Consider the following 23,610-nt stretch of genomic DNA (forward strand, 5'->3'; position numbering starts at 1 on the left):
AGGGGGGGGTTTATGCAAAGCGTTACGTTAGCGTCACATCGGGGGGGAGGGGTTCAAGCAAAACGTTACGTAACGCTTTCGAGTACGGAATGGTAGTTTTTTGTGCTGAATTCGTAGTGAAAAAGCGTTACATGAGGGAGGGGGGGGGTTGAAAAAAACGTTGCGTTGGCGTTACATGGGGGAGGGGGGGGTCAAAAATTCGGAAAAAAAACGTTACGTAACATTTGAACGTTCCCTAAGTGTGAAATGTGCTGTTGCTCATCATCCTGAGTGGCCACCACTTGCTTATAGTGAAACCTTCTTTTAGACACACAACTAAGCTGTGTGTCAAACCAGAGTTGGAAGATAAATGTTTTACTTAGGGAACGTTCAAATATTACGTAACGCCTTCGAGGGGGAGGGGGGTTTATGCAAAGCGTTACGTTAGCGTCACATCGGGGGGGAAGGGGTTCAAGCAAAACGTTACGTAACTCTTTCGAGTACGGAATGGAAGTTTTTTGTGCTGAATTCGTAGTGAAAAAGCGTTACATGGGGGAGGGGGGAATTGAAAAAAGCGTTACGTTGGCGTTACATGCGGGAGGGGGGGTCAAAAATTCGGAAAAAAAGCGTTACGTAATATTTGAACGTTCCCCTAGCTGTTGTAAAGGGAAGCTTTACTACAATTAGCTGTTAAGGCTAAAGGGGTTTCCACCTTTTCCAAGCATAGACCTATATAATCAATTTGTTTTATTGTACCAGCAATGAAGAAGTTGCATCAACACAAGCAGGAGCCTAGTCTGCATTAATGCATGCTAGAACAAAGCCTTAATTTTGTTCAATTGCAGATACCATCTACCGTATAAGCTTAGGCCATCATCGAGTCAAGTCACATTATCTTATTGTACTGATAAAAATATATTCAAGTACCATATAAGATCATGGATTGGAAAGAAATTGAACGTCTTCAAGCAGACTTTCAGAGGACTCAACTGTCCACTACAACACAACGGTAATTGCACGTTCATATGAGTTGAGTTTTTACTTTTTATCCTGACCATCACCGTAAAAACCATACGGTACGTTATTTTGATAAAGACAAGACTATATTTATCCAGAAAAAAATAACCTTTGCATCAAAAGCTATTATTACAGATGAAGTTTTGAAGCATGAAGTTTTGTAAAGCCGTCTATAATAGGCCTACCATATTTTCATCACCTAAAAAGAAGACACGTTTCGCCAGCGAGTAAAATACAAGTAGAAGATTACGTATGAAGAATTTTTTACATCCTTTTAGATAATTATAAACCTATGCAGCAAAGGTTACAGCAAAAAAAACAGACACAAAAAAACAGACAAATTTGTTTTTTGTAAGCTGATGTGTTAAATTCGTGAGACAAAATAAAAATGTGATGTGATAATGTAATAAAAATGTGACAAATCAAGCAGTATCTGCAGGTAGCCATTCTTTAACTTTTTTTCAGAAAAACAAGGATCAGCTTTAACGAAATCATAAAATTACTTGCATGAAATATAATTGAAGTTGTATACAGCTGTTAATGAGATGTTAAAGACAGACTCAACTAAAAGGCTGTTTCCTTCCTTGTACTATTGTAGCTGCATCATAGATTAAATTCATTCTACATTTGCACCTACATAAGTTGTAAGTCCTCCCCGATAGCTCAGTTGGTTAGCGCGTCACTTCTGGAACGAAGAAGCTTCAAGATCAAGCGGCGCTGATTCGACTCTCGGGTTGTGCGCTTGAGCAACGCACGTTAAGGACTGCTCTCCATTCAGCGGCATCTAATGGATGGAATAATTCCCCGGCAACAAGACTTCAACAATCGGAAACTTCACTCTGTCAATCTCGGTGACCGGGCCTGCGTCAGTGATTCAAAGCCTCTACAAGTATGCGAAACTGCCAGAATTAAGCTCTGCAAGAAGCTTTCCCAGTCCCAGGAGAAAGATTCAATCAATCAAGTATCCATGCCAGGATTTATTTTGCAATAGGCTATCTGTAGTTGGATATTGTTTTTGACTTGCTTCACTTGACAAATTAGCCAAACTATTAAGTTGGTAATCAGCAACGTCTACAAGCGCTGAATCAATATGAAATAGATCTGTGTAAAGCAATAATTTATTGTAAAAGTGGGAGGACCTTAAAATGTAAACATGTCAAACTTATTTGCAAGTTTTTGCGTTTTTTAGTGTTTTAATTGTGATTTACTCTTTTTTTCTCAATTTTTTTTAGTTTGTTCCAATTTTTCTTTTTTATAAATTGTTGATCAGATCTCAAATGAGGAAATTCCCTCACAAGTAGATTTGCAGCTCCGCTCACACTCATCGCTGACCGACATTTGGCTACCTACGACAATTGCAAAGCAATGTAGTGTTTCAATGAACGTGTCTAGGATTGTTTAGAACAGCAGATCAAATAACTTAGTAGGTCTACGCATGGCCACCTAAAGATACCGGAATGGCCCGTTTCGGTGAGTCCGATTCGGTGAGTCCGATCCCTTAACGGGGGATTTTTTCAATTTTTTTTTTAATTATTGGGTACCATAGCCTAATTATCATTGCCGTTTTAGGGTTAGGGGTTAGAGGTTAGGGTTAGAGGTTAGGAACTCACCGAATCAGACTCACCGAATCGGACTCACCGAATAGTAGCAGACCCTAAAGATACGGCCTGATTTGTCACATTTTGCAGAAATTTCCAGGTTTTTCTAACTTTGGGCGAACGTTTAAATAAATTTTTCTAAAAATTATATTTTTACGCTTTCTTTATTCTTTTCCCTAGATGACACAATAGGTTTTAACATCCTCACATGTTAAAAAACAAAGAAAATTTGATTTTTTAAATTTTAGTCAGACTGTTAATTTTCAATAACAGTCTGATTTTGCGTTTTTCAACTTACTTTTTCTCATTTGCTACTGCTTCCCCAAGGCAACAAAAAAGTTTTTTGTCATTAGGAAACCGCAAAAAGTAAAAACATCTCAAAAAATGTCAGTCAAGCACTAGCAGTAGCTGTAATCAAAATCTGCAAAATGTGACAAATCAGGCCGCATCTCCAGGTGGCCATGGTCTACGCCAATGTTGTTTTGAAAATCTATAAATCAACATGTTGCATTGGTACAAAAATGGTTGGAAATTGCAAAAAAGTTACATAACAATGAAATCCTTTTGAAAATATGAGCAAGAAAACTGAAAGTGTAAAAAAGAGGACATTTGAGCATTTTTGGGTGTCCTCGGAGGACAATTTGTTTTTCTTCAAAAAAGAGGACAAATCCTCTTAAAAGAGGACATATGGTAGCCCTAGTCTATAATAATATATGGCCTCTGATATTGTTTGAAGAGTCTGGCTGTACAATAAAGTTCAGTTCGTAACTTGTTCGGTGCAGACTGTAGTTATGGTGGTAACATTTTTTTTTCCAATATTGAAAAATCCTATTTAGGATATTGTAAATGTTAGATCATATTTATGGAAACATGACATTTTAACATGTTATTGTGGCAAGTACTTCACAGCTCATAGCTGCACTTAAGAATATAGAGATTCATCTAAGTGGTGATCGAAACTAAACTGATGAAAGTAAAAGCTTCTGTCAAAACTTGAATCTGTATGTGAATTTTTTTACCTATACCACTTGGCCATACCAGTACACAATAAATTCTGTTAAAAATGCATCACAATGTGCTAATTCATTCTCGAGTGATGTGGTGGATTGATGGTTGTTTATTTTTGTTTGGATGCAAAACAAAAGTGTAAAGTGTGCATCCAATGACAGAGTGCGAAAGACCGTAGCCCTAAGAAGGCGTTGGAAGTCATCAAGTGTACACTCTCAAATTCAAACATTCAAACAAAAAATTCAACAATTCAAACAGATATATATATCAAAGAATGTATTGCGTTTTTAAATGACACAATGAAGAAGAGAGGAAAAATAAAAGAAAAAAAAACGAATACAGATGTGTGGTGATCCCCGCTGCACAATAAAAAAAAGTAGGAATACATATTTTCTGGCAACACTGTAAAAAACAAAATGACTGATTTGTCCCTGCCTCGTTTTCTCTTGTTTTTCTTTCTGGTTGTACTGGTGCTCACTGCTCATACGTAGACTTGTAGAGTGAATAATAACACTGGTCAACAGCAAATTTTAATTGAGCTCGTGATTGATTGATTCTAGAAGCATTTTGTGCGCTGATTTCAAAAATGTCTTTATTTTTTTCCTAGCACATCATGTTTTTTAGATATTCCAATTTTAAAATTTTGAAGACATGCCACATTTACAGGCAAGTAAAGCAGTTTTTTTATTCGCAAATTAAGTGTGACATCATAATAAAACAATGATAAGCCGTACAATTGATGAGCTGGAGCCGTACAATTTTATCCATTCCCATAGCACACTCGGTGCACCTAAAGGAATCTTATGAAAACATCGAAATTCTTCTCAATGCTATTAATTACAGGGATTATTAGTGGAGTATTTGTGGAAATCTGAAAATGATTGGAATCTGAATGGGGGTGCAAGAGGGATTTACAAAGTACTGTTGTTTCTTGTGTCTGTGGGATAGTCGCGCTACTACTGAGCACTACCAGAAAAAGGATTGGCCAACAAGAAGCTCCTACAATCCTGGAAGAGAAAGTGTCCAAAATGTCCCGCTAGTTAATCCTGACAAAATTCTTTTGCCGCCGTTACATATCAAACTCGGCTTGATGAAGAATTTTGTAAAAGCAATGGGCAAATCAAATTCAAACGGTTTTCTGTACCTCTGTAAGAAATTTCCAAAGTTAAGTTGCAAAGCTTAAAGAAGGAATATTTGTTGGTCCACAGATTCGAGAAGTTTTAAAAGATACTGACTTTGAAAAATCACTCACTTCATCAGAATGTCGAGCATGGCAATCCTTTAGATGGTTATGCTCTAACTTTTTGGGAAATTTCAAGGCTGCTTCCTTCAGAAAAGGTGTTGAAAGGTTGCTCTCAACTTACAATGACATGGGCTGCCCCATGTCCCTCAAGATTCATTTTCTTCAATCCCACCTGGACTTTTTCCCTGAGAACCTTGGAGCAGTGAGTGATGAACAAGGTGAAAGGTTTCACCAAGATATCCAAAGCATGTAAGCACGCTATCAAGGGTTCTGGAACGAAAGGATGATGGGTGATTACTGCTGGATGCTGCATCGCGATGATCCAACATGTACACCTAAACGAAAATCATATGCCCAGCGATTTTAATGCAGCAATGTCTAAGTGTCATTGCAACATTCTAAACACTATCTTTGGTATCATGCTTAGCGTTTTTCTTGTGTTTTTGTTCATTGGTTATTTGATGTATGCAAGGTGTTGCAGCTGATCTTGTGTAGCTTGTTTGAAGCGCACATTCAGCGTCAACCATGACCGTTTAAAGTATAATCCAGGGAGCTTAAAAACCTGACACTTCAGTATTGTGCTAGCTCAAGTATTTAGTACCTCAGACAAGGTTTAAGAGGCATTTTTTGCACTCTAGTGTCTATGCATACATATATGCAACTAAATAGTGTTGAATCTGTGAAAGCGGGTCTGCTACTATTCGGCTAGTCCGATTCGGCTGATCCGATTCGGCTAGTCCGATTCGGCTATTACCCTTTTCGGCTACAGCCCGATTCGGCTAGTCCGATTTGGCTGATCCGATTCGGCTAGTTCCCTATTGGGCTACAGTCTTTATCTGTTAGTTCCCTATTCGGCAATTTTTTGAAAATCCAACGATAATCCTTCTGTAATCCAACATCGTTTCTTTTGCATTCCGACAAAGAAAAACAAATTGAAATGAAATTTAGCGAAAAATGTTTGAACTATTAAATTGAACTGTTTGCTCACATAAAATAGACAACGTCTTCTGTTTATTTAGAGAATGTTGTAATATCGCTTCTTTTATAGTTGAAATCATCGAAGCTTTAGATGAGTGGGGTTTAGACCTAACCATTGAGACCTTAAAACTAAAAAGCGAATTAAATTTATTTTTGAACTATCAATGTTTGCTCAGATAAAATTGACATGTATCATGCGTCGCCGTCTGCATGCAAACTTAGAATATATTAGAATCCTCAACTATTACAAAATTCTAAATCCAACGACACTTTCTGTTTATTTACTGTAGAGAATTTTGTATTTTGATCTCGAAGCTTTAGATGAGTGGAGTTTAGACCTAACCACTGAGATCATAAATCATATTTATGACACCGGTTACATCCCTAGTGATATGGTACGTTCCATATTCATAACTTTACCAAAGAAAACCGGAGCAACAGAATGGTCACTCCACAGAACAATTAGCCTTGTGAATTACGTAACAAACAGCTTACTCCGAATCATGTTGATGAGATTGAGACCAAAACTACAATCGGAAATTTCAACAGCACAGTTTTTATTTGTTCCAGACAAAGGGACCACAAAAGGAATTTTTTACATTAAAAATGATAACAGAGAAATGTATGTCCGGTTCTTCTGTTTATTTAGAGAATTTTGTATTTTAATTCGACAATATGGTATCTTTTGCATTCTTGCATTTTATCCAGTGTTTACCTTTGAGTGCCTTCCCAGACGGCAAAATCTGTCATTTTTACATTCATTCAACGTCTGCAGACGTTGAATCAATGTAAAAATGACGAGTTTTGATGTCTGGGTTCGTTCAAAATATGTGTTTTACATGAAAACAACAGTTTTCATGATTACCAATAGGGGTTAATGAGATAAAGTCTCAGCGAAAACGTGTCAACGAAAAAAAGACAGTTGCCAAATAGCGTTTGCAATAAAAGATGAAGTTAAAACCTAAGTGGCAGTTTAGAGTAAACCTGGGTTTCGGCGTTACATGACCTGAAATTCCTTTGGTTAGTTCCTTCGTTAGACTCTCAGTTGATGTTACTTGATCATGGCAGAGGAATCGATTAGTACGCAGCGCAAAGGTGAGGTTTTTCTACATGATGGCTACATGTTTCAACTAGCTCAGTATAGTCCAGACGGGCTTAAGAAATACTGGCGTTGTTCCCGACGTGATGAGAAATGCAAGGCTCGCATCAACACTTGTGTGGCAACAAATCAGGTAATAATGTGTGTTATGATGACTATATTTTGATCATTTGAGAAAATGTGCCAAGAAATGTCAAGTACTTGAATTGTAATAATTGCAACCGTTGTTCACCTGCATTGACGTTGGACCTGGGAATGCACCACGGACTGCCCTACCCTAATAATAACAACTGCTTTGATAGTGACGTTGTGCTATTACTTATTACTAGGGCCATTTTTTTACCTAAAAAATTGAAAAATATGACTTTATTTTTTGAAATATATGATAATATATGACTTTGTTTTAAGCATCAAATTTATGCTAATCTCTAATTAATAACTCGTATGTAAGTTTTTACATGTATTTTGAACAATAACACACTCGAACAACTAACAAAACACTTCTATTTCACTTGAAAATCACTACAAAAATTCAAATGTCTAATGCATCCACTGGCGCCGACTTGCGGGGTGGCCAGCCACGCCACCCCATAACCTCTATGGCATGATGGCAGCCACCCCGTTTAGGTTACATTACTTACTGCAAATAAATGTAATTTGAACGGACGTTTAAATCTTTTTTTGATTATTGGTTTTCGCTTCAAGTCAACGTAAAGCAAGAGGTGAACCAATACAGTATTGCAAAGAAAATGATTGTTTTTGTCACAAGCATGATACTTGCGTAACATCAAGCAAGCTACGTGAAGATTACGCAACACGTGGCTACGATTTGTTTCCTTGTTGTTGGGATCGTTTTATTTGTTACTTTTCATAAGTCATTGTTACATTTGTTAGGTTTACAATGGGATTTATTAATCAATAAAATACGATCTTTCCATTGCCTCTCCCAAAAATCTTTTTTGAAAAATTTTAAACTGCTTAATATCGCTATAAATTATGACAGCTATAAAATACTCGGAAATAAAATTAGCTCCACCCCCTAAATGAATATCTATTTTCAAATTAAAAAAATGCAATTTTCGAATGCTTAGTAAAAATCAAACAAAAACATGCAGTTTGAAAGTTTATAGGTTGCCATATTGTGCTATCTGCCACCCCGTGCAAAAATAAAAGTCGGCGCCTATGTGTAGGCCTACCTACCAAACCAGCTACTTAGTAGTACGAGTCAAAGCTCTGTACTCGAAAAGTACCCTTGACTTCTCAAAACTGCATTTTTGGAGTTACGACGGTTCAGCTTATTAGCGACGTAGTGGCCTACTGCAAGTGTTTATAATGTTCAGAGACTGGATTGTGTGTTGCAAAATAATGTGTCAAGATGATGTCACAATGCAAATTAACATCAAACAGCAAGCGCTATTACTAGGCTACAGAAAGTAATAAAAATGTTGCTTCCAATGCTAAGTGAGACTCAGCGTGAGAACTCTCATTGCCTCCCTTCCACAAATTATTATCAAAGTTCAATGTCTACAGGAGCTGTTTGAACTGCATTTACAAAGTTACTCCGGCTCAATCTTTGTATTTTGAAGTAAAAATGAAGTCATATTTTATGATCTAAAACAGAAAATATAACTTTTTATGACTTTATAACTTCTTAAATAGACACCGTAGAAACGTCGTTGTTTCACTGTTATCGGTTTGACAACTTTCTGCATTACCAAAAAAATATGACTTTAATGACTTTTACTGGCCCTACTTATTTCACAGGTAGTGAACACTGGCAAGAATTAGCATTTTTAGAAATGAAGACGATGTTCGATCAAGCTCAAACTTTCAGGAATGTCGTTTTATGATTATTCGCAAGAAAGAAAGTTTGTAGCAATGAAATCGGAGAAAAAGTCCGTTTCGACCCACCCTACTTGTTATGTACCGTATTGATTGTATTGACTTGTTAAACTAGGGATTGGAATTTTGTAATAGTTGAGGATTCGAATATATTCTAAGTTTGCATACAGACGGTGACGCAGGATACATGTCAAGTTTATGTGAGCAACATTTTAATTTAATAGTCCAAAAATAAATTCAATTCGCTTTTTATGTTTCGCTAAATTTCAATTCAATTTATTTTTCTTTGTCGGAATGCAAAAGAAACGATTGATGATGATTATGTGTCTCATCTGATACAGACGTTGGCGATCATGGTCTTCCAATCTTTTCTGTCATTTGCCATTCGTATAAAATCGTTCGTTTTAACTGTTGTGTTTGTGGCCCATTGATTCAATCTGTTTAAATAAGTTAATCTTTGACGGCCACTGCTACTTTTTCCCATCCCAAATCTCCCTGTCTGTAAATATGACCTACAAATTGCATCTGGCGCCTTCTAACTGTTCTTATTATCATATCGTTACTTATTGTCTAGCATTCACATCCGTAGGTTAGAATTGATATTACATATGCTTTCAAAAGTTTAATTTTGGTCTTTGTTGTCATGTTGCGATTCCTGAAGACTACGCTCATTTTACTGAAAGTATCCTTTGCTATAGCGATTCTCTTTTTAATTTCAGTGTCACTTTGCCATCGCAAGTTATAGTGTACCCAAGATATTTCAATTTATCAACTTGTTTCACACCATTGAGTGCAACACACCATTGAATGTATGGTTGCAATTTGGATAAGTTTTCATTTTTGATACGGTCATACATTCTGTGTTTGAATTTAACTCTTACCCATTCGTGTACTGTTATTGACAGCACAATTTAATAAGTCCTGTAGATCGTTTGCAGATTCTGCTATCAGGACTGTATCATCATTCATCAGCGTATCTCAAGCTTGTTACATTTTGTACCCCAACCTTTACTCCATTCATATGTTCGATGTCTCTCAAAATCATCTCACTGTAAGCGTTGATAAGATCTGGAGATCGGACACATCTCTCTGTTATCATTTTTAATATATATAAGTATAAGCTCTGTGATGGTAACTAACAAAATTACGACGTTTCATGCTCTCCTTCGTAAAAGTATATATAAATTTACTGATCGCTGCTTTAACACATCGAATACGTGGATTCAGCATTTGATGAATTCCGAGTGTTATCATCAATCTGCTTTCTTCCAGCATCGTGATCGTGCTCTCCAGCCTGAAACTTGTGCTTAATATTTGTGTAGTACCGATAGCTGCTAGGCCTACTCGATTTCTGTGTGGTGTTGTATTTCGTTTTCTTTGTGTGTTTGTATCCTATGGACCAATTCTACTTGTGTCTGAAACAAAATCCAAATAAAATAAATAATGTAAAAATTCCTTTTGTGGTCCCTTTGTCTGGAACAAATAAAAATTGTGCTGTTGAAATTTCCGATTGTAGTTTTGGTCTCAATCGCATCAACATGATTTGGAGTAAGCTGTTTGTTACGTAATTCACAAGGCTAATTGTTCTGTGGAGTGAGCATTCTGTTGCTCCGATTTGGTTTGGTAAAGTTATGAATATGGAACGTACCATATCACTAGGGATGTAACCGGTGTCATAAATATGATTTATGATCTCAGTGGTTAGGTCTAAACTCCACTCATCTAAAGCTTCGAGATCAAAATACAAAATTCTCTACAGTAAATAAACAGAAAGCGTCGTTGGATTTAGAATTTTGTAATAGTTGAGGATTCTAATATATTCTAAGTTTGCATGCAGACGGCGACGCATGATACATGTCAATTTCATCTGAGCAAACAGTAATAGTTCAAAAATAAATTTAATTCGCTTTTTAGTTTTAAGATCTCAATGGTTAGGTCAAAACCCCACTCATCTAAAGCTTCGATAATTTCAACTGTAAAAGAAATTTAATTATTCAAACATTTTTCGCTAAATTTGTCGGAATGCAAAAGAAACGATGTTGGATTTTGTTGGATTACAGAAGGATTATCGTTGGATTTTCAAAAAATTGCCGAATAGGGAACTAACCGCTAAAGACTGTAGCCCAATAGGGAACTAGCCGAATCGGATCAGCCAAATCGGACTAGCCGAATCGGGCTGTAGCCGAAAAGGGTAATAGCCGAATCGGACTAGCCGAATCGGATCAGCCGAATCGGACTAGCCGAAACGGGCCATTCCGTGTGAAAGCAATGCACAAATCTGAAACACTCTGCTCTCTGAAGCTAATCTAAATTTGAAAATTGTAGCGACAAAATCGGTATTTGAACGCAATATTGACAATTCTGGTCAAAAATTTTCAGACCAATAACTTTAAAACCTGATGTGCTAGAGCAAAACTAGCGCCAGATTTGAAATCAGCAGCAAATTGTGGTCTAAGAAAAGTTACTCCCATTCTCGATTAAAATTTTTTTTCAAATTTTGTTAACCTGTGTAATGTGTTGTCTGGAATTCTTATGGGAAAAAAAACAAAGCAAATGAAGCTGAACAATTACCAAAATTTGAAGTGAAGAAAAAGAAGAAGAAAAGACAAAGTTTGAATTGTTATGTATTAATTGGGCAGAGTTAAAGTTAAGTTAAATTGTATTCTGTTACTATATTCGTAATTAATTAATTCTGTAATTGTATTCGTAATTAATTCATTAAACTTATTCTGTCATTTGTCATGTTTCCATAAAATAGGTTGAAAAATATAAGTCGGGAGCCCTTCTGGTGTCAGATAGCAATTATGATAAACTTTCATACTTAAACCCCGCAGATGCAACAAATACAAAAAAGATATAATAATGGCATTGAAGATATTAGGTTGTCGCTTTTATAGCTCTTGATTATTGAAGAAGTATTTTTTACAGGTTTTACTGAACTGTCTATAGGCTTTTGTGATGTGTATTTTTATATTTTGAGGTAAATAGGTCCCATACCTTGAGTCCCGTGTATTTAAAATTGTTGAGTCAAAATTGAGTTATTTTTGGAAAAGCCTGTTAATGTCTCATGGTTCGCTTCCATCCTTTGTTTCAGTTTGTCTGAAAGAAACTGTATCGAAATCTTGATGAAGCTCCAGGAGATGCAGATGATAAATGTTCTCCACAGCAGTGATGGCAAGGAGTACTTGACCCCTTCCCAACTGACCCGGGAGATCCAGGATGAGGTTTATGTTCGTGGAGGTTAGTTGACCTTATTTTGTTTGTTCACAGTATCGGCAACAATCCCAACGGTTCACTCGAAATCGGGTTCACCTTCTACACTACATTAAATTTCATCTTGTCATTTAATGGTGATGTATTTTATATTTGTCATGAGAGAAACATTTTTCAGATTGATTTATGGTGATTGACAATTGAATAGTAACAATAGAACATATTATGTTACTAAGACTTCACAAAAGTTTGCCGCAAGATTCTTTCAAGATTATCTGCGTGTCTGGTGACATCGCTTGACAGTCCAGGAATATTTGTGATCAAATTCGTTGATGATTGTTCCACTTAACATCCTTGCAACACACCTCAGGTCGTGTTAACCTGGTTGATCTCCAACAATCGCTGAACATCGATTTTTCTCATGTTGAAGCGAAGTGTCAGGAATTGGTAGCTTCTGACAAGGATTACCAACTCGTTTACGGAAGACTTATTCACAAGTGAGTATAAAACATCTGCTGACATTCAAGCACACCTTTTGTAAATGGATGAAACGTTTTCTTCTGTAACTTCGGTTCGGCAACAATTGTGATTTGTCATTTCGCGATGTCATATTGTTGTTTCGTCACGTCATAGTCCATGTCATTGTGACGCAGCTCCTACTTGGACTCCATTGCGGAGGAAATCAACGATAACCTGCAAGCATGCGGCCAGGTCAAGTTGTCAGACGTGAGCAAGAGCTACGACATCCCCGGAGAGTTCCTTCTGCAAGTCAGGCTTTATGCTTTGGTTTTGTTGAAACGACGTGATGTTTGTTGTATATTTTCTTTGTAGTTTTAATAACTTTATTTTTGATCACGCTGCTTTTTATTGAAGCCAAGTTTCTTTATCAAAACTGTCATTACGTTTTGGAATTTGTTCATCCACGTTTTATTTGAGCGCCGGCCGAGTAGTGATGACGTCAATACAAAGCTCGAAAGGACGTCGGTTTGACACCGCTCTAGAGCACATTCTCGACAAGACACTTAGTGGCAAAGCAATGAGACACCGTCGATACTTATGTCACAACTTTGATAACGTATGTGAGTTGCTTGTGACAAACAACGGTGTCTCATGGCTTTGAGTTGCCATGGGCCGCCTCTCATCTCACTGCTGTTTGTCCAGGAACTGATGAGACGTTTGGGAACGATCATCCAAGGCAAGGTGGACCAGCAGAGCAAGGAGACAATATACACGGATGCCTTCCTGGACAGGCACAAGGTAATGAAGATCATCACGTGGTGGTGATGACGTCATTACATGGTGATGACGCAATGCGATGGTCATCTTTTGTTTGTTGTTTTCAGTCTCGCATCCGAGGAGTCCTCACTGCAGTGACCCGACCTCTGCCCATCAGCCTCCTCCATGTGACGAGTGATCTTCCTCTTCATCTCGTGTTCGGTGAGCGATAGCTTCTCAATGCCCCAAAGAGGTGTTGACGTTATGTTCCACCCTTTCAACACGTTGAGTTTTCAATGTTAAATTCTGTGTGTTTCTGGGATGTTACTAATGTATGTTTTGTTTTCCCAGTTAAACCTATTCGAATCACAAATAGTTTATTCCTTTCCGACCTAACTGTTTGTTTTTCTAAAAAAGTTTCTGAAAGAGTTTGTTTGGTTTTGCATTCGGAACGCAACTAAAACAGACAGAAACCTCAGAATTCAAACAACGGCGTGAAGTTGAAATTGAAGCATTGAGGGAAAATACAAGCGCATCAGTCCGGAATACAAGCGCATCAGTCCGGAAACGAAAACTTTTCTTTTTGAATTATTTCTTTGGAATTATTTAGTTTCAAAATCTTCAAGTTTTTGGAATGATTTCCAAGATTTCATTCTCTGTGAATCACCCGGGTTTGAACCCCAGAGCCCAATAAAACTAATAAATAGGAAGAACTATTATGAGCAGGAAGATAACTGTGTACTTTGCATCCAGTGATCATCGAGGAGTTGATCCGGGAGAGGAGGATCAACGGCCAAGTGGTAGGCGGAAGAAGCGACAAGTCCACCTTCCTCCCGAACATCTACACGCAGACGCAGAGACAATGGATCGACAACTTCTATAAACAAAATGATTATCTTGGTGAGTGACAATGATGTAATGCCTTTATGACGTCATAGTACTTATCTTGACATTGTCCGCACGTGATTTGTCTTTCAGAGTACGACACTGTGACGCGGTTGGGCATCAGTGATGCCAAGTCCTATTTGAAGCAACGATTTGGAGGCAGCGACTCTGCGCCGATGATCTTGAAAAGCGTTTGTGTCGGGCGCGGTATTATCGATCACGTGACTGCCGTTGTCGAGGAAACTATCACGTCAGATGAAGACTGGTGTGACGTCACCGTGAGTGATTATCCAAGTTCATCTCGCCTGTGGTGACATAAACATAATGCTCGAGTGATCTTTATACCTATGTGTGGTAAGACAGCACTAGCCGCATACTCATGCTGTGACGTCATTTTTCAGAGCATTCTACCGAGTTCATTTACAAGGAATGATTGCAGCGAACTGCTGAGACAAGTCATGCGTGACCAAAGCAAATCACAAGGTGTCGTGTTCGGCGATACCATAGCAACCAGCCAGCGCTTCGTCGATTCGTGCTCGCGGCATTTCAATCAGCTGATCAAAGAGAGGGCTGAAAAGGTGAGCAACGTAGGGGGTGACAACAATTTGGTCATTGTTGCACAACAACACAGCTAATTGTGACCAACAACGAAGACCAATCTTGTTCTTTCAGGAGGCGAATAAGAAATCTGTGCTAGTCCTCACAGAGGATGAGAAGAAGGCCCACCTCTCCCACCTCGCATCCTTCGAGTCCAACAAGAAGATAGACAGGAAAGGTACCTGCATTGTTACGTTGAATAGACGCAATAACGGAACATTGTTTAATCTGCTTGTTTTGCAGAGGAACGACGACGGAAGGCCGTGGAAGGTCAAAGTGGTCAGAAGAAGTCCGGGGAAGCTGGGAGTGGAGTGGGAGCTAGAGAAGCGAAAACGCGAGGAAAAGACAAAAAGCGACTCAAGTGGAGTAAGTAGGACATGACGTCACAGTCAATTCAAAGTCGGCATCGATTTCTCAAAAGTGAGCAAGCACAGGTCACGTGATTCAAATTGTTGACAGAAAAGGAAGAAATGGACTCAAAAGTCGCGTCTACGAGCCGTCGTCATGACAACGACGCAGCGTTCTTGGAGATTGATGAGGTGGAGGAAGTTTTGAGCGAGAGGATGCCGGAGTGTCCGGAGGAACTTGTTCGGGGGATCGCTGAACACTTATTGAGGTTAGTTTGATCTTGCTGCATACCTGGGATGTTGCAAGAAGCCATGCGGATGTTTCGTCATCTAAGCAGCTCATCGTCATCTCATCATTTTCAGGCCTTTGGACGCCAAATACCAATCCGCTGTCAAGTCGGTCTTCCAACTCCACTCCTCCGCGCAAGGAGCTGGAGGTGGACGCACCCGAAAGCAACTGGAGGAGGAAGTCAACGTCCTGTGGGCGAACGCTCGTCTCTTCTCCGGATCGCTGCAGCTCTTCTCGGGTGGGTGACGTCACTATGGCTACACTTTCGAACACACCTCACCTTGTATCCACCAAGCGCGATGTTGTTTCAACTTGTCCAGCTATTGGAATCCTACGGTGTGGTCATACGCGCCGACTTCCAGGGGGGCCGGGGGGCGGCGCCCCCCGTAAATTTATGGTTGAGGGGCAACAAAAATGGTTATTACAAGTGGTGTTTCAAAGATAAAACACTTTGCGAAAGAGATTTAGATCATTTAAACAGACTTAAAGAATGCCGAAAGCGAAAAATAGCCCACATTGCTCTTGCCCGCAAAACAGCAGCTGATCGCATGGCTTTCTCATACGCTATGGCAGTGCTTTTCAACCTGTGGGATGGTACGCACTTGTGCGGATGAAAAAAATTGCAGTGCGGATGACAAACGTGGTGCGGATGAAAATTGTGCATATTTTTACTTTTTCTGACGTGGAATAATTCAAATAATTATCTGAACATGAAATCACTATTCAAATCACTAATTCACTATCTTTTTGTCTTCCCATTGGCATAGACACCACTGCATTGAGCATAGTCTATTTACGAAAGTGGACAATAACTTTTCAGAACATGGATTGATGTGGTCGAAATGTAAGACTGTGTCCACTGACGGTGCCAGAGCTATGGTCGGAGTTCGTAACGGGGTTATTGCCCTCATAAAACAAGCCTCACCGGAGGTTATAAGTATTCACTGCATTTTGCACCGCGAAGCATTGATTGCCAAAAAACATGTCAATGAAGAAATCAACTTACTGTCCACTCGCTGACGTGGTTTGTGACGTCATTAAAATTGTAACTAAAATACTGAAAAGCTCAAAGTCAAATCGTTCGTTTCATGAACTTGTCAAAGAAATGGGAGATGGTGAGCGTCTTGTTTATCACTCCGAAGTGAGGTGGCTTTCTCGCGGAAAAGTAATGGAGAAGGTTTGGAAATTACAAGGGGAACTTGTTGTGTGGTTTAATGAGCGAGATGATCATAAAGCTCATTTGATTCAAGACTTATTCTGGCTTGCCAGGTTAGCTTATCTTGTTGACATATTCGGTATGCTTCTGAGTTCAACGCCACTCTACAAGGAAAGGGAATTGAATATTCGAAGCGAACTCAAAAATCACTTCATTTAAGCAAAAAATTCAAATTTTGAATGAAGAAATCTACAGTAACAGTCTTAAAAGTTTGAAGACGCTACAGACCTTCATGTCTACATGTAAATGAAAAAAAAGAAAAAAAAAGAACACAAGTTGGAGCAGCGGATCATGAACGTGACGAGCTCTCATGTGCCCACTCTGCTTGATAGTTTTGAATCTTATTTTCATAGCCATCAGGCATAAGCATTAAAAACAAAGCTGTGGGTTTTGAACCCCTTCTGTGAAAAGAAGCCTCCGGGACCTTTGGGTCATACTTTCAAAACCAATTTTTTCCAGCAAGCATTTTTCAATCGCGGAAAACACGCTGCATTTTGGATAGGAGTTCTGGATAGTTCTTATAAAGACCTGGCCATCCAAGCACTAAAAGTTCTTGTACAAAACCCCACAACTTATTTGGCCGAAAAGGGCCGAAAATAGTGCACTAGTTGACATCAAAACGAGAAAAAGGAGTTGTCTTTTTGATAAGACACTTGATGGCCTAATGAGGGAGCGTTGGAGCAAGAAGTTGTACTTAACTGGTCTGAAATTGCCATAAATATTCAGCAGCAACCGAGTCATTGAATAACCGGTAGCCTACTTGTTAGACACTTGAATAAAAAAGTGTTGAGTCTCTTCATTTTCTTTTTGTGCAATAATTCTCGATTGGTTTGTGCGGATGAAATTTTTGCAAAAAAAATGTGCGGATGGTTCTCAAAAAGGTTGAAAAGCACTGCGCTATGGAAATTTCAAAGTAGAAGGTAGAGTAACTTACGCTGCTGGAATAGTCACGTAACTATTCACTGCAATATTAAGTAAACCAGCTAAATTAGACGCGCAATTTTCAATGAGGTCTTCCCGCTGTGAGATCAATTATGATTCAACAGAACGCATTGTTTTTTTCACGATGTGTGAGAATTAAATCGAAAACCGATAAAAGAAAAGGTGTTTAACTTGGTCGCAGATATTGCTTGCATTAACAATGTCTCTTACCGCTATTATCACCTAACTAACCTGACATCATTGTTTTATGCAGCCGCTAAGGTTTAACATCGACTTCCACGATCATGCAATGTTACGTAATTAGAACGATTATATTCTACACGCAAAAAGAAAAATTTGATTTCTTGAAGCAGCTCTTTCTGTTTTGTTTTTTGAGCTTTGCATATTGCTCAACAAGTGCATAAAGTTTAAAATTGATAGAAATCATTACATTTGAAAATTAAGTTTGAGTCACTGCAAATAATCGTATTCAAAACTTTTAATTCCACCGATGCCATTGCACACTCCGTAATCTACGTTGGCAATGATTTTGCCACAGCAAAAATGTGTTCATTTTGAAAACTGCCGAGCTTGTCCCGTGTATAAGTTGAACCTGTCTTTTTGAGATGAAAATCACTTGTGAACATCTCGACCTATACTCGAGTATATACGGGATTCGATAAAAGACTATAAAGACTTTAGATAAAAAACATAAGAGAAAACACTTCTTCGTTGTTAACGCTTTGAAGGTAAGTAATTAGCAAAACGAAGCTAATAAAACTCATAGCGGGTTTCCACTCTGCTTGAGGTCATGATTTTTTTGCGTTTTATTTCGTAATATATAACTTCACTGTCTTGATCGTTGTTATTCATTCCCACGAAAAGGAAATAAATCGGCTTGTTTTCCAACTGTTCCAATTATGAGCTAACATAATCAAAATTTTTACTAGACGTACTGCATGCGTAAAACTAATCGTTTCAAGCAGCAGTTCTAATAAATTCGGCTTGCGACCCAGGTGTCAATATAAACAAGACAGTAAGCTTAATCAAAGACTATTTTAATTGAGCAAAATAGCGTTATGGTTATGACGTCATCACCTTTCTCGCCCCCCAAGGTTTTTTGAAAAGTCGGCGCCTATGGGTGTGGTCCAGAAATGGGAGTTACTTGTTTAGTTTCATCTTTACCGCCAACTAACGTGTCTCCTTCAAGGAAATAACCCTGTCTTCATGTCGGCTAGGTGACGCTGTTGCTTCAATCACCAAACATCTCCTCCAGACGACATGCACCCGCATCACCAACCTCCTCTTCACCATCGCCGCCAACGAGTTCTCGCAGTCCGCTTGCGTCGTTAATGACGTCACAGAAGAGGTGCGTTCGATAACCGCATATATTTGTATCTTGAAAATGCCGTTTCGCAGAATATTGCTGACAGCCTGACTAAAATTTACTCATCTGCACTTACTCTCCAGTTTTAATCCGGTGATGTCCCGTTACCCAGGGAGGCCGGATATAACTCCCAGTGTCGCAATCGCTTTCACACCCTGCAATCGCTTTTCACACACATCGATCTGTCTAACGAGTCCTCTCTTGTCAAGCCCACCTTGCTGCTTTCCTTATATTATTGCTAAAAGGCTTTACTGGAAAGTTTCAGACTGCCAGCACTTTGCCGGCAGTCTGGCAACCCTACCACCTGTGACTCAAGATAAATTTGGTCAGGCAGCCCTAACACGATCTATAAAACTTGGCCCATCTCTGTGTGCTCCGTAGGCCACTAGGCCTTATAACTATGTTCTCTCGAACAAACCTTCGACGAAACATAATCTAACGCGCGACACTTCCTCAGGTCAGAATCAAGTTTCTGTCCCAGTTCCCTAGCAACGTCAAGGCTCCCTTGACAACGCTGAACAGTTCATTGCGCGGGAAAAGTTTTTCCGATTTTGAATCTGCCTTGACAGAAGCGGCGTCATCATCCGCTTGTGACGTGTTTCTGAAGCACGCCGACAAGAAGAAAGACAGGTAGGTTTCTAGTTCGGTGAACCTTTCGACAACATACTCGTCAGATTGGCGAAGGAAGCGACTGCTCTCACGAACGCGTTGCATTCATTTGTTGACGTTTCAGACAAACTATGCACGGACACAAGATGTCGCTCTTGCAGCAGCTGAAGGAATCGAGTCACCCCGCGATGACCCTGCACCTTTGCTCCCTCGTAATTTTTCAGGTTGGTAGCTTCTCGATGTCAAGTCGCCGACTGAGATAACACGGCTCATGACGTCATTATTGCGTTGCAGACGGTGACAGGAATGATGCTTGACGTCACGGGCCGACACGTCCCCGTCGTCATCAACAAGCTTCAGGAATACGTGGACAGGGTCAGTATGACGTTATAGATAGCTGACATCACTGGTGACATGATCGGTGACGCGTGGTCTTGTTGCAGGCAACTTTCTTGGAGTTGGTCGGTTATCAAGAGCTCGTCGTCAGATCGTCGCGACTCCAAGATGAGGAGGAAGCGGCAAGGATCGATGAGGAATTGTCCTCTAAGTTGGAGAGGATCAAAGAGTTGGCGTCAACCATCAAGAAGATTCATTCTTGACCGGTGACGTCATCACTTGGGTGTGCATGGTGTTCCAGAGTATATTCGTTGTTTGGAAGGGCTCGGCGTTTGTGCGGAAATACAAGAGATACAAAAGTGATCGGTCGTGTTTGTCAACTCATTCGCAACACGCGATTTCATTAGAAAATTAACATTCAGCTTGTGCGATCAACTTTCAGACGGTTGCAATAGTAGAAGACAAAATTAAATATTGAATTGTCACCACTGAAATAAACATATGAATGACATCACAGTATTGCATCTGAATTACACAAATGACGCAAGGATGACGTGTTGGCAGCTGTCAGACTTTGAAGCCGAGATCGCGCATGCATTGTTTGTGAGCTTCGATGAAATCTCCACAGTTCTCCTCACCCTTGTTGATTATGCTGCAATGAAAAAAACTCTGATCAGTCTATGAGATGACAATGTTCAGCACTGAGGGCTCTTCAGCGACGAACGGTGGCTATATTTTGGGTGTTTACTTTTTATTAGCTGCAAACAGATGCTTGGTTTGCATTATAGTTTTTCGGATAAGAACAAATTGGTACAAAAAAGTGAACATTCAAAAAATGGCTCATCAAGGGAGGTCAGATGTCAACTTCATCGCTGGCATCTACAACCTAAAACAATGAGAGGTCACGACAATTTACAGGATGGTGATGAAATTGTGGTACAAAAAATGTCCTGCTGATTGCTAACAAGGACAAAAGCGTCTCTAAACTGGCAAACATTTCAACCACAAGTGTTGAATCAAACCTTAGCTTACGAGAAACCAATGCACAACAAGCACTAAGCGTGAGGTGCACTGTGAAAATACCTCCATAGATAAGGTGAAAATGTTGGACGTGCAATTGTTCTCTAATACGTTACATTGCCTAACCCAGGGATGGGCAAACTTTTTATCTCGAGGGCCGCACTAGTATAATTAAGATCATAAATCTAAATATAAAATAGTCAAAACACGAGTTTTTATTTAATTTTAAAGTGACCAAAGAGTTGGAGATTTTATATATTGCAATACATGAAATAAATACAAAACGTTTGTCTCAATTATTTATTTGAATACAACCCATATCAAGTTCACATGCCAGATGCACTTTCAGCAAATTAACATAACCAGCAAAACTGTCGCAATCGTCGCTCCTCTCTGGCTCTCTACCAAGCGTCTTGGCCCAAGATTAAAACGAAAGGCTCGATGCGTTAGGGCGAAGTCAGAAATTTCCATTGTGACATAATTCACTGTTTCAACACTAATAGCCGTGCAAGATGGCTGAGTACACAAATGACACCAACACGATACATATTGTTCAAACTGCACATCATTAAAGAACACAATGCGCCTAGGGAAACAAACCACTACAATGCGATAAAAAGAAGATAACATATTTTTATCAAAATGAAATATATGAAGAAAACGTATTACGGTAAGTCATTGTATTAATTAAAATTTTCAAGCAATTTTATTTTTATTTCTTTTATATAATTGCTTCAGGCTTTTGCAAGCCGCACAGAAAATTGTTGAGCCGTATGCGGTCCTCAGGTCATAGTTTGCCCACATCTGGCCTAACCCATGTTTTCTGAACTAAAGAGTTCCTGACCACCAAGGTAGTGACCTGTGGCTCATCACGTTCTCAGCCATAATCAAAATTTTATAGTGGTACACAGATTTTCTTCTATGCTTCATATTTCCATCACTACAAATGCGCCAAGGTATTGAATGGAAAATGTGGCATTCTCCGCATAAAATGCTGATGGTGCAAAATTAAAACTATAAGTTCTTTTGTGTCGGACAATTTTGCAATTAAATTAACTACAAAAGTTGTTGTGACTGTGCCATATTTCAAACTGATAGTCCAGTTTTAGTATCATGCACAATACAACATCCGCGTTTTGTCGTGTCTACATTTTTATAGACCTCTCCTATGTTTAGCATAGATTGTTTTTTGTTGTGATGGTCAGAAATAAAAACAAACTGACCTGAAGCCCCACTATGACAAGGACACCCTTAAACTAAAACCTTACACGCTTGCAAATGGTAAGCCTACCAATATTTTAGTAATTTCTTACATTAATCCGATTGTTATCAAAACTATTTTAAAAAAGTGTCTTCAATAGAAACAAATCATTTTTTTAAAGAATTTGCAGCATGTATACAAATCCTTATGAAAGTTTTGATAGTATAGTGAGCCCTGTAGATATCAAACTACTGCATGAATACAAACATGCTTTTGTTCACATATTGCCATTCATCCTACCATTCATCGCGAACTCCTTTAGTTTCCAAACAAACACAGCAGGGCTTCAGTGGCTTTCCATCTTTACCAACCGGTCGAGTGGACGTAGCATCATTGCCAATTCTTGCAGAGCAATCCCCTTTTGATTCCGCCATTCCAAATTAATTTCAATCACAATTAAATTTGCAAATTATGTGCTGCCAAGTAACAATGTTAAGAATCATTCACCCTTCTGCTTCACACACAACTTGTGTTAAGAATCATCCACCCTTCTGCTGCACACACAACTTATGCTAAGAATCATCCACCCTTCTGCCTCACACACAACTTATGTTGAGAATCATCCATCCTTCTGCTTCCCACACAACTTATGTTGAGAATCATCCACCCTTCTGCTTCACACACAACTTATGCTAAGAATCATCCACCCTTCTGCAGCACACACAACTTATGTTGAGAATCATCCACCCTTCTGCTTCACACACAACTTATGTTGAGAATCATCCACCCTTCTGCTTCACACACAATTTATGCTAATCATCCACCCTTCTGCTTCACACACAACTTATGTTGAGAATCATCCACCCTTCTGCTTCACACACAACTTATGTTGAGAATCATCCACCCTTCTGCCTCACACACAACTTATGCTAAGAATCATCCACCCTTCTGCCTCACACACAACTTATGTTGAGAATCATCCACCCTTCTGCCTCACACACAACTTATGTTGAGAATCATCCACCCTTCTGCTTCACACACAATTTATGCTAATCATCCACCCTTCTGCTTCACACACAACTTATGCTAAGAATCATCCACCCTTCTGCTTCACACACAACTTATGTTGAGAATCATCCACCCTTCTGCTTCACACACAACTTATGTTGAGAATCATCCACCCTTCTGCCTCACACACAACTTATGCTAAGAATCATCCACCCTTCTGCCTCACACACAACTTATGTTGAGAATCATCCACCCTTCTGCCTCACACACAACTTATGCTAAGAATCATCCACCCTTCTGCCTCACAAACAACTTATGGTAAAAATCATCCACCCTTCTGCAGCACACACAACTTATGTTGAGAATCATCCACGCTTCTGCCTCACACACAACTTATGTTGAGAATCATCCACGCTTCTGCTTCACACACAATTTATGCTAATCATCCACCCTTCTGCCTCACACACAACTTATGCTAAGAATCATCCACCCTTCTGCCTCACAAACAACTTATGCTAAGAATCATCCACCCTTCTACCGCACACACAACTTATGTTAAGAATCATCCACCCTTCTGCCTCACACACAACTTATGCTAAGAA

At 39.2% G+C, this 23,610-nt stretch overlaps 2 protein-coding genes across 2 annotated transcripts; one reads left to right on the top strand and one right to left on the bottom strand.

Moving 5' to 3' along the window:
• The first annotated feature begins 828 nt into the window (after positions 1-828).
• On the top strand, positions 829-20,142 carry LOC145766301 (E3 UFM1-protein ligase 1-like). Its single transcript, XM_082577980.1, has 18 exons — positions 829-988; positions 11,859-12,004; positions 12,348-12,474; positions 12,631-12,745; positions 13,139-13,234; positions 13,321-13,414; positions 13,946-14,092; positions 14,171-14,355; positions 14,479-14,655; positions 14,750-14,852; positions 14,918-15,040; positions 15,134-15,290; positions 15,385-15,548; positions 18,686-18,816; positions 19,292-19,464; positions 19,568-19,667; positions 19,738-19,818; positions 19,887-20,142. The coding sequence occupies exons 1-18, from the start codon at positions 918-920 to the stop codon at positions 20,040-20,042; spliced, it is 2,346 nt and encodes a 781-aa protein (XP_082434106.1). The 5' UTR covers positions 829-917; the 3' UTR covers positions 20,043-20,142.
• LOC145766302 (cytochrome c oxidase copper chaperone-like) lies at positions 20,132-22,472 on the bottom strand. Its single transcript, XM_082577982.1, has 2 exons — positions 22,301-22,472; positions 20,132-20,431 (listed from the first exon to the last, which is right to left on the bottom strand). Exons 1-2 carry the CDS (start codon positions 22,432-22,434, stop codon positions 20,347-20,349), a joined length of 219 nt encoding a protein of 72 aa, XP_082434108.1. The 5' UTR covers positions 22,435-22,472; the 3' UTR covers positions 20,132-20,346.
• Positions 22,473-23,610: the final 1,138 nt, after the last annotated feature.

Source organism: Aplidium turbinatum, chromosome 3, assembly GCF_918807975.1.
Source record: "Aplidium turbinatum chromosome 3, kaAplTurb1.1, whole genome shotgun sequence".
Classification (NCBI taxonomy): domain Eukaryota; kingdom Metazoa; phylum Chordata; class Ascidiacea; order Aplousobranchia; family Polyclinidae; genus Aplidium; species Aplidium turbinatum.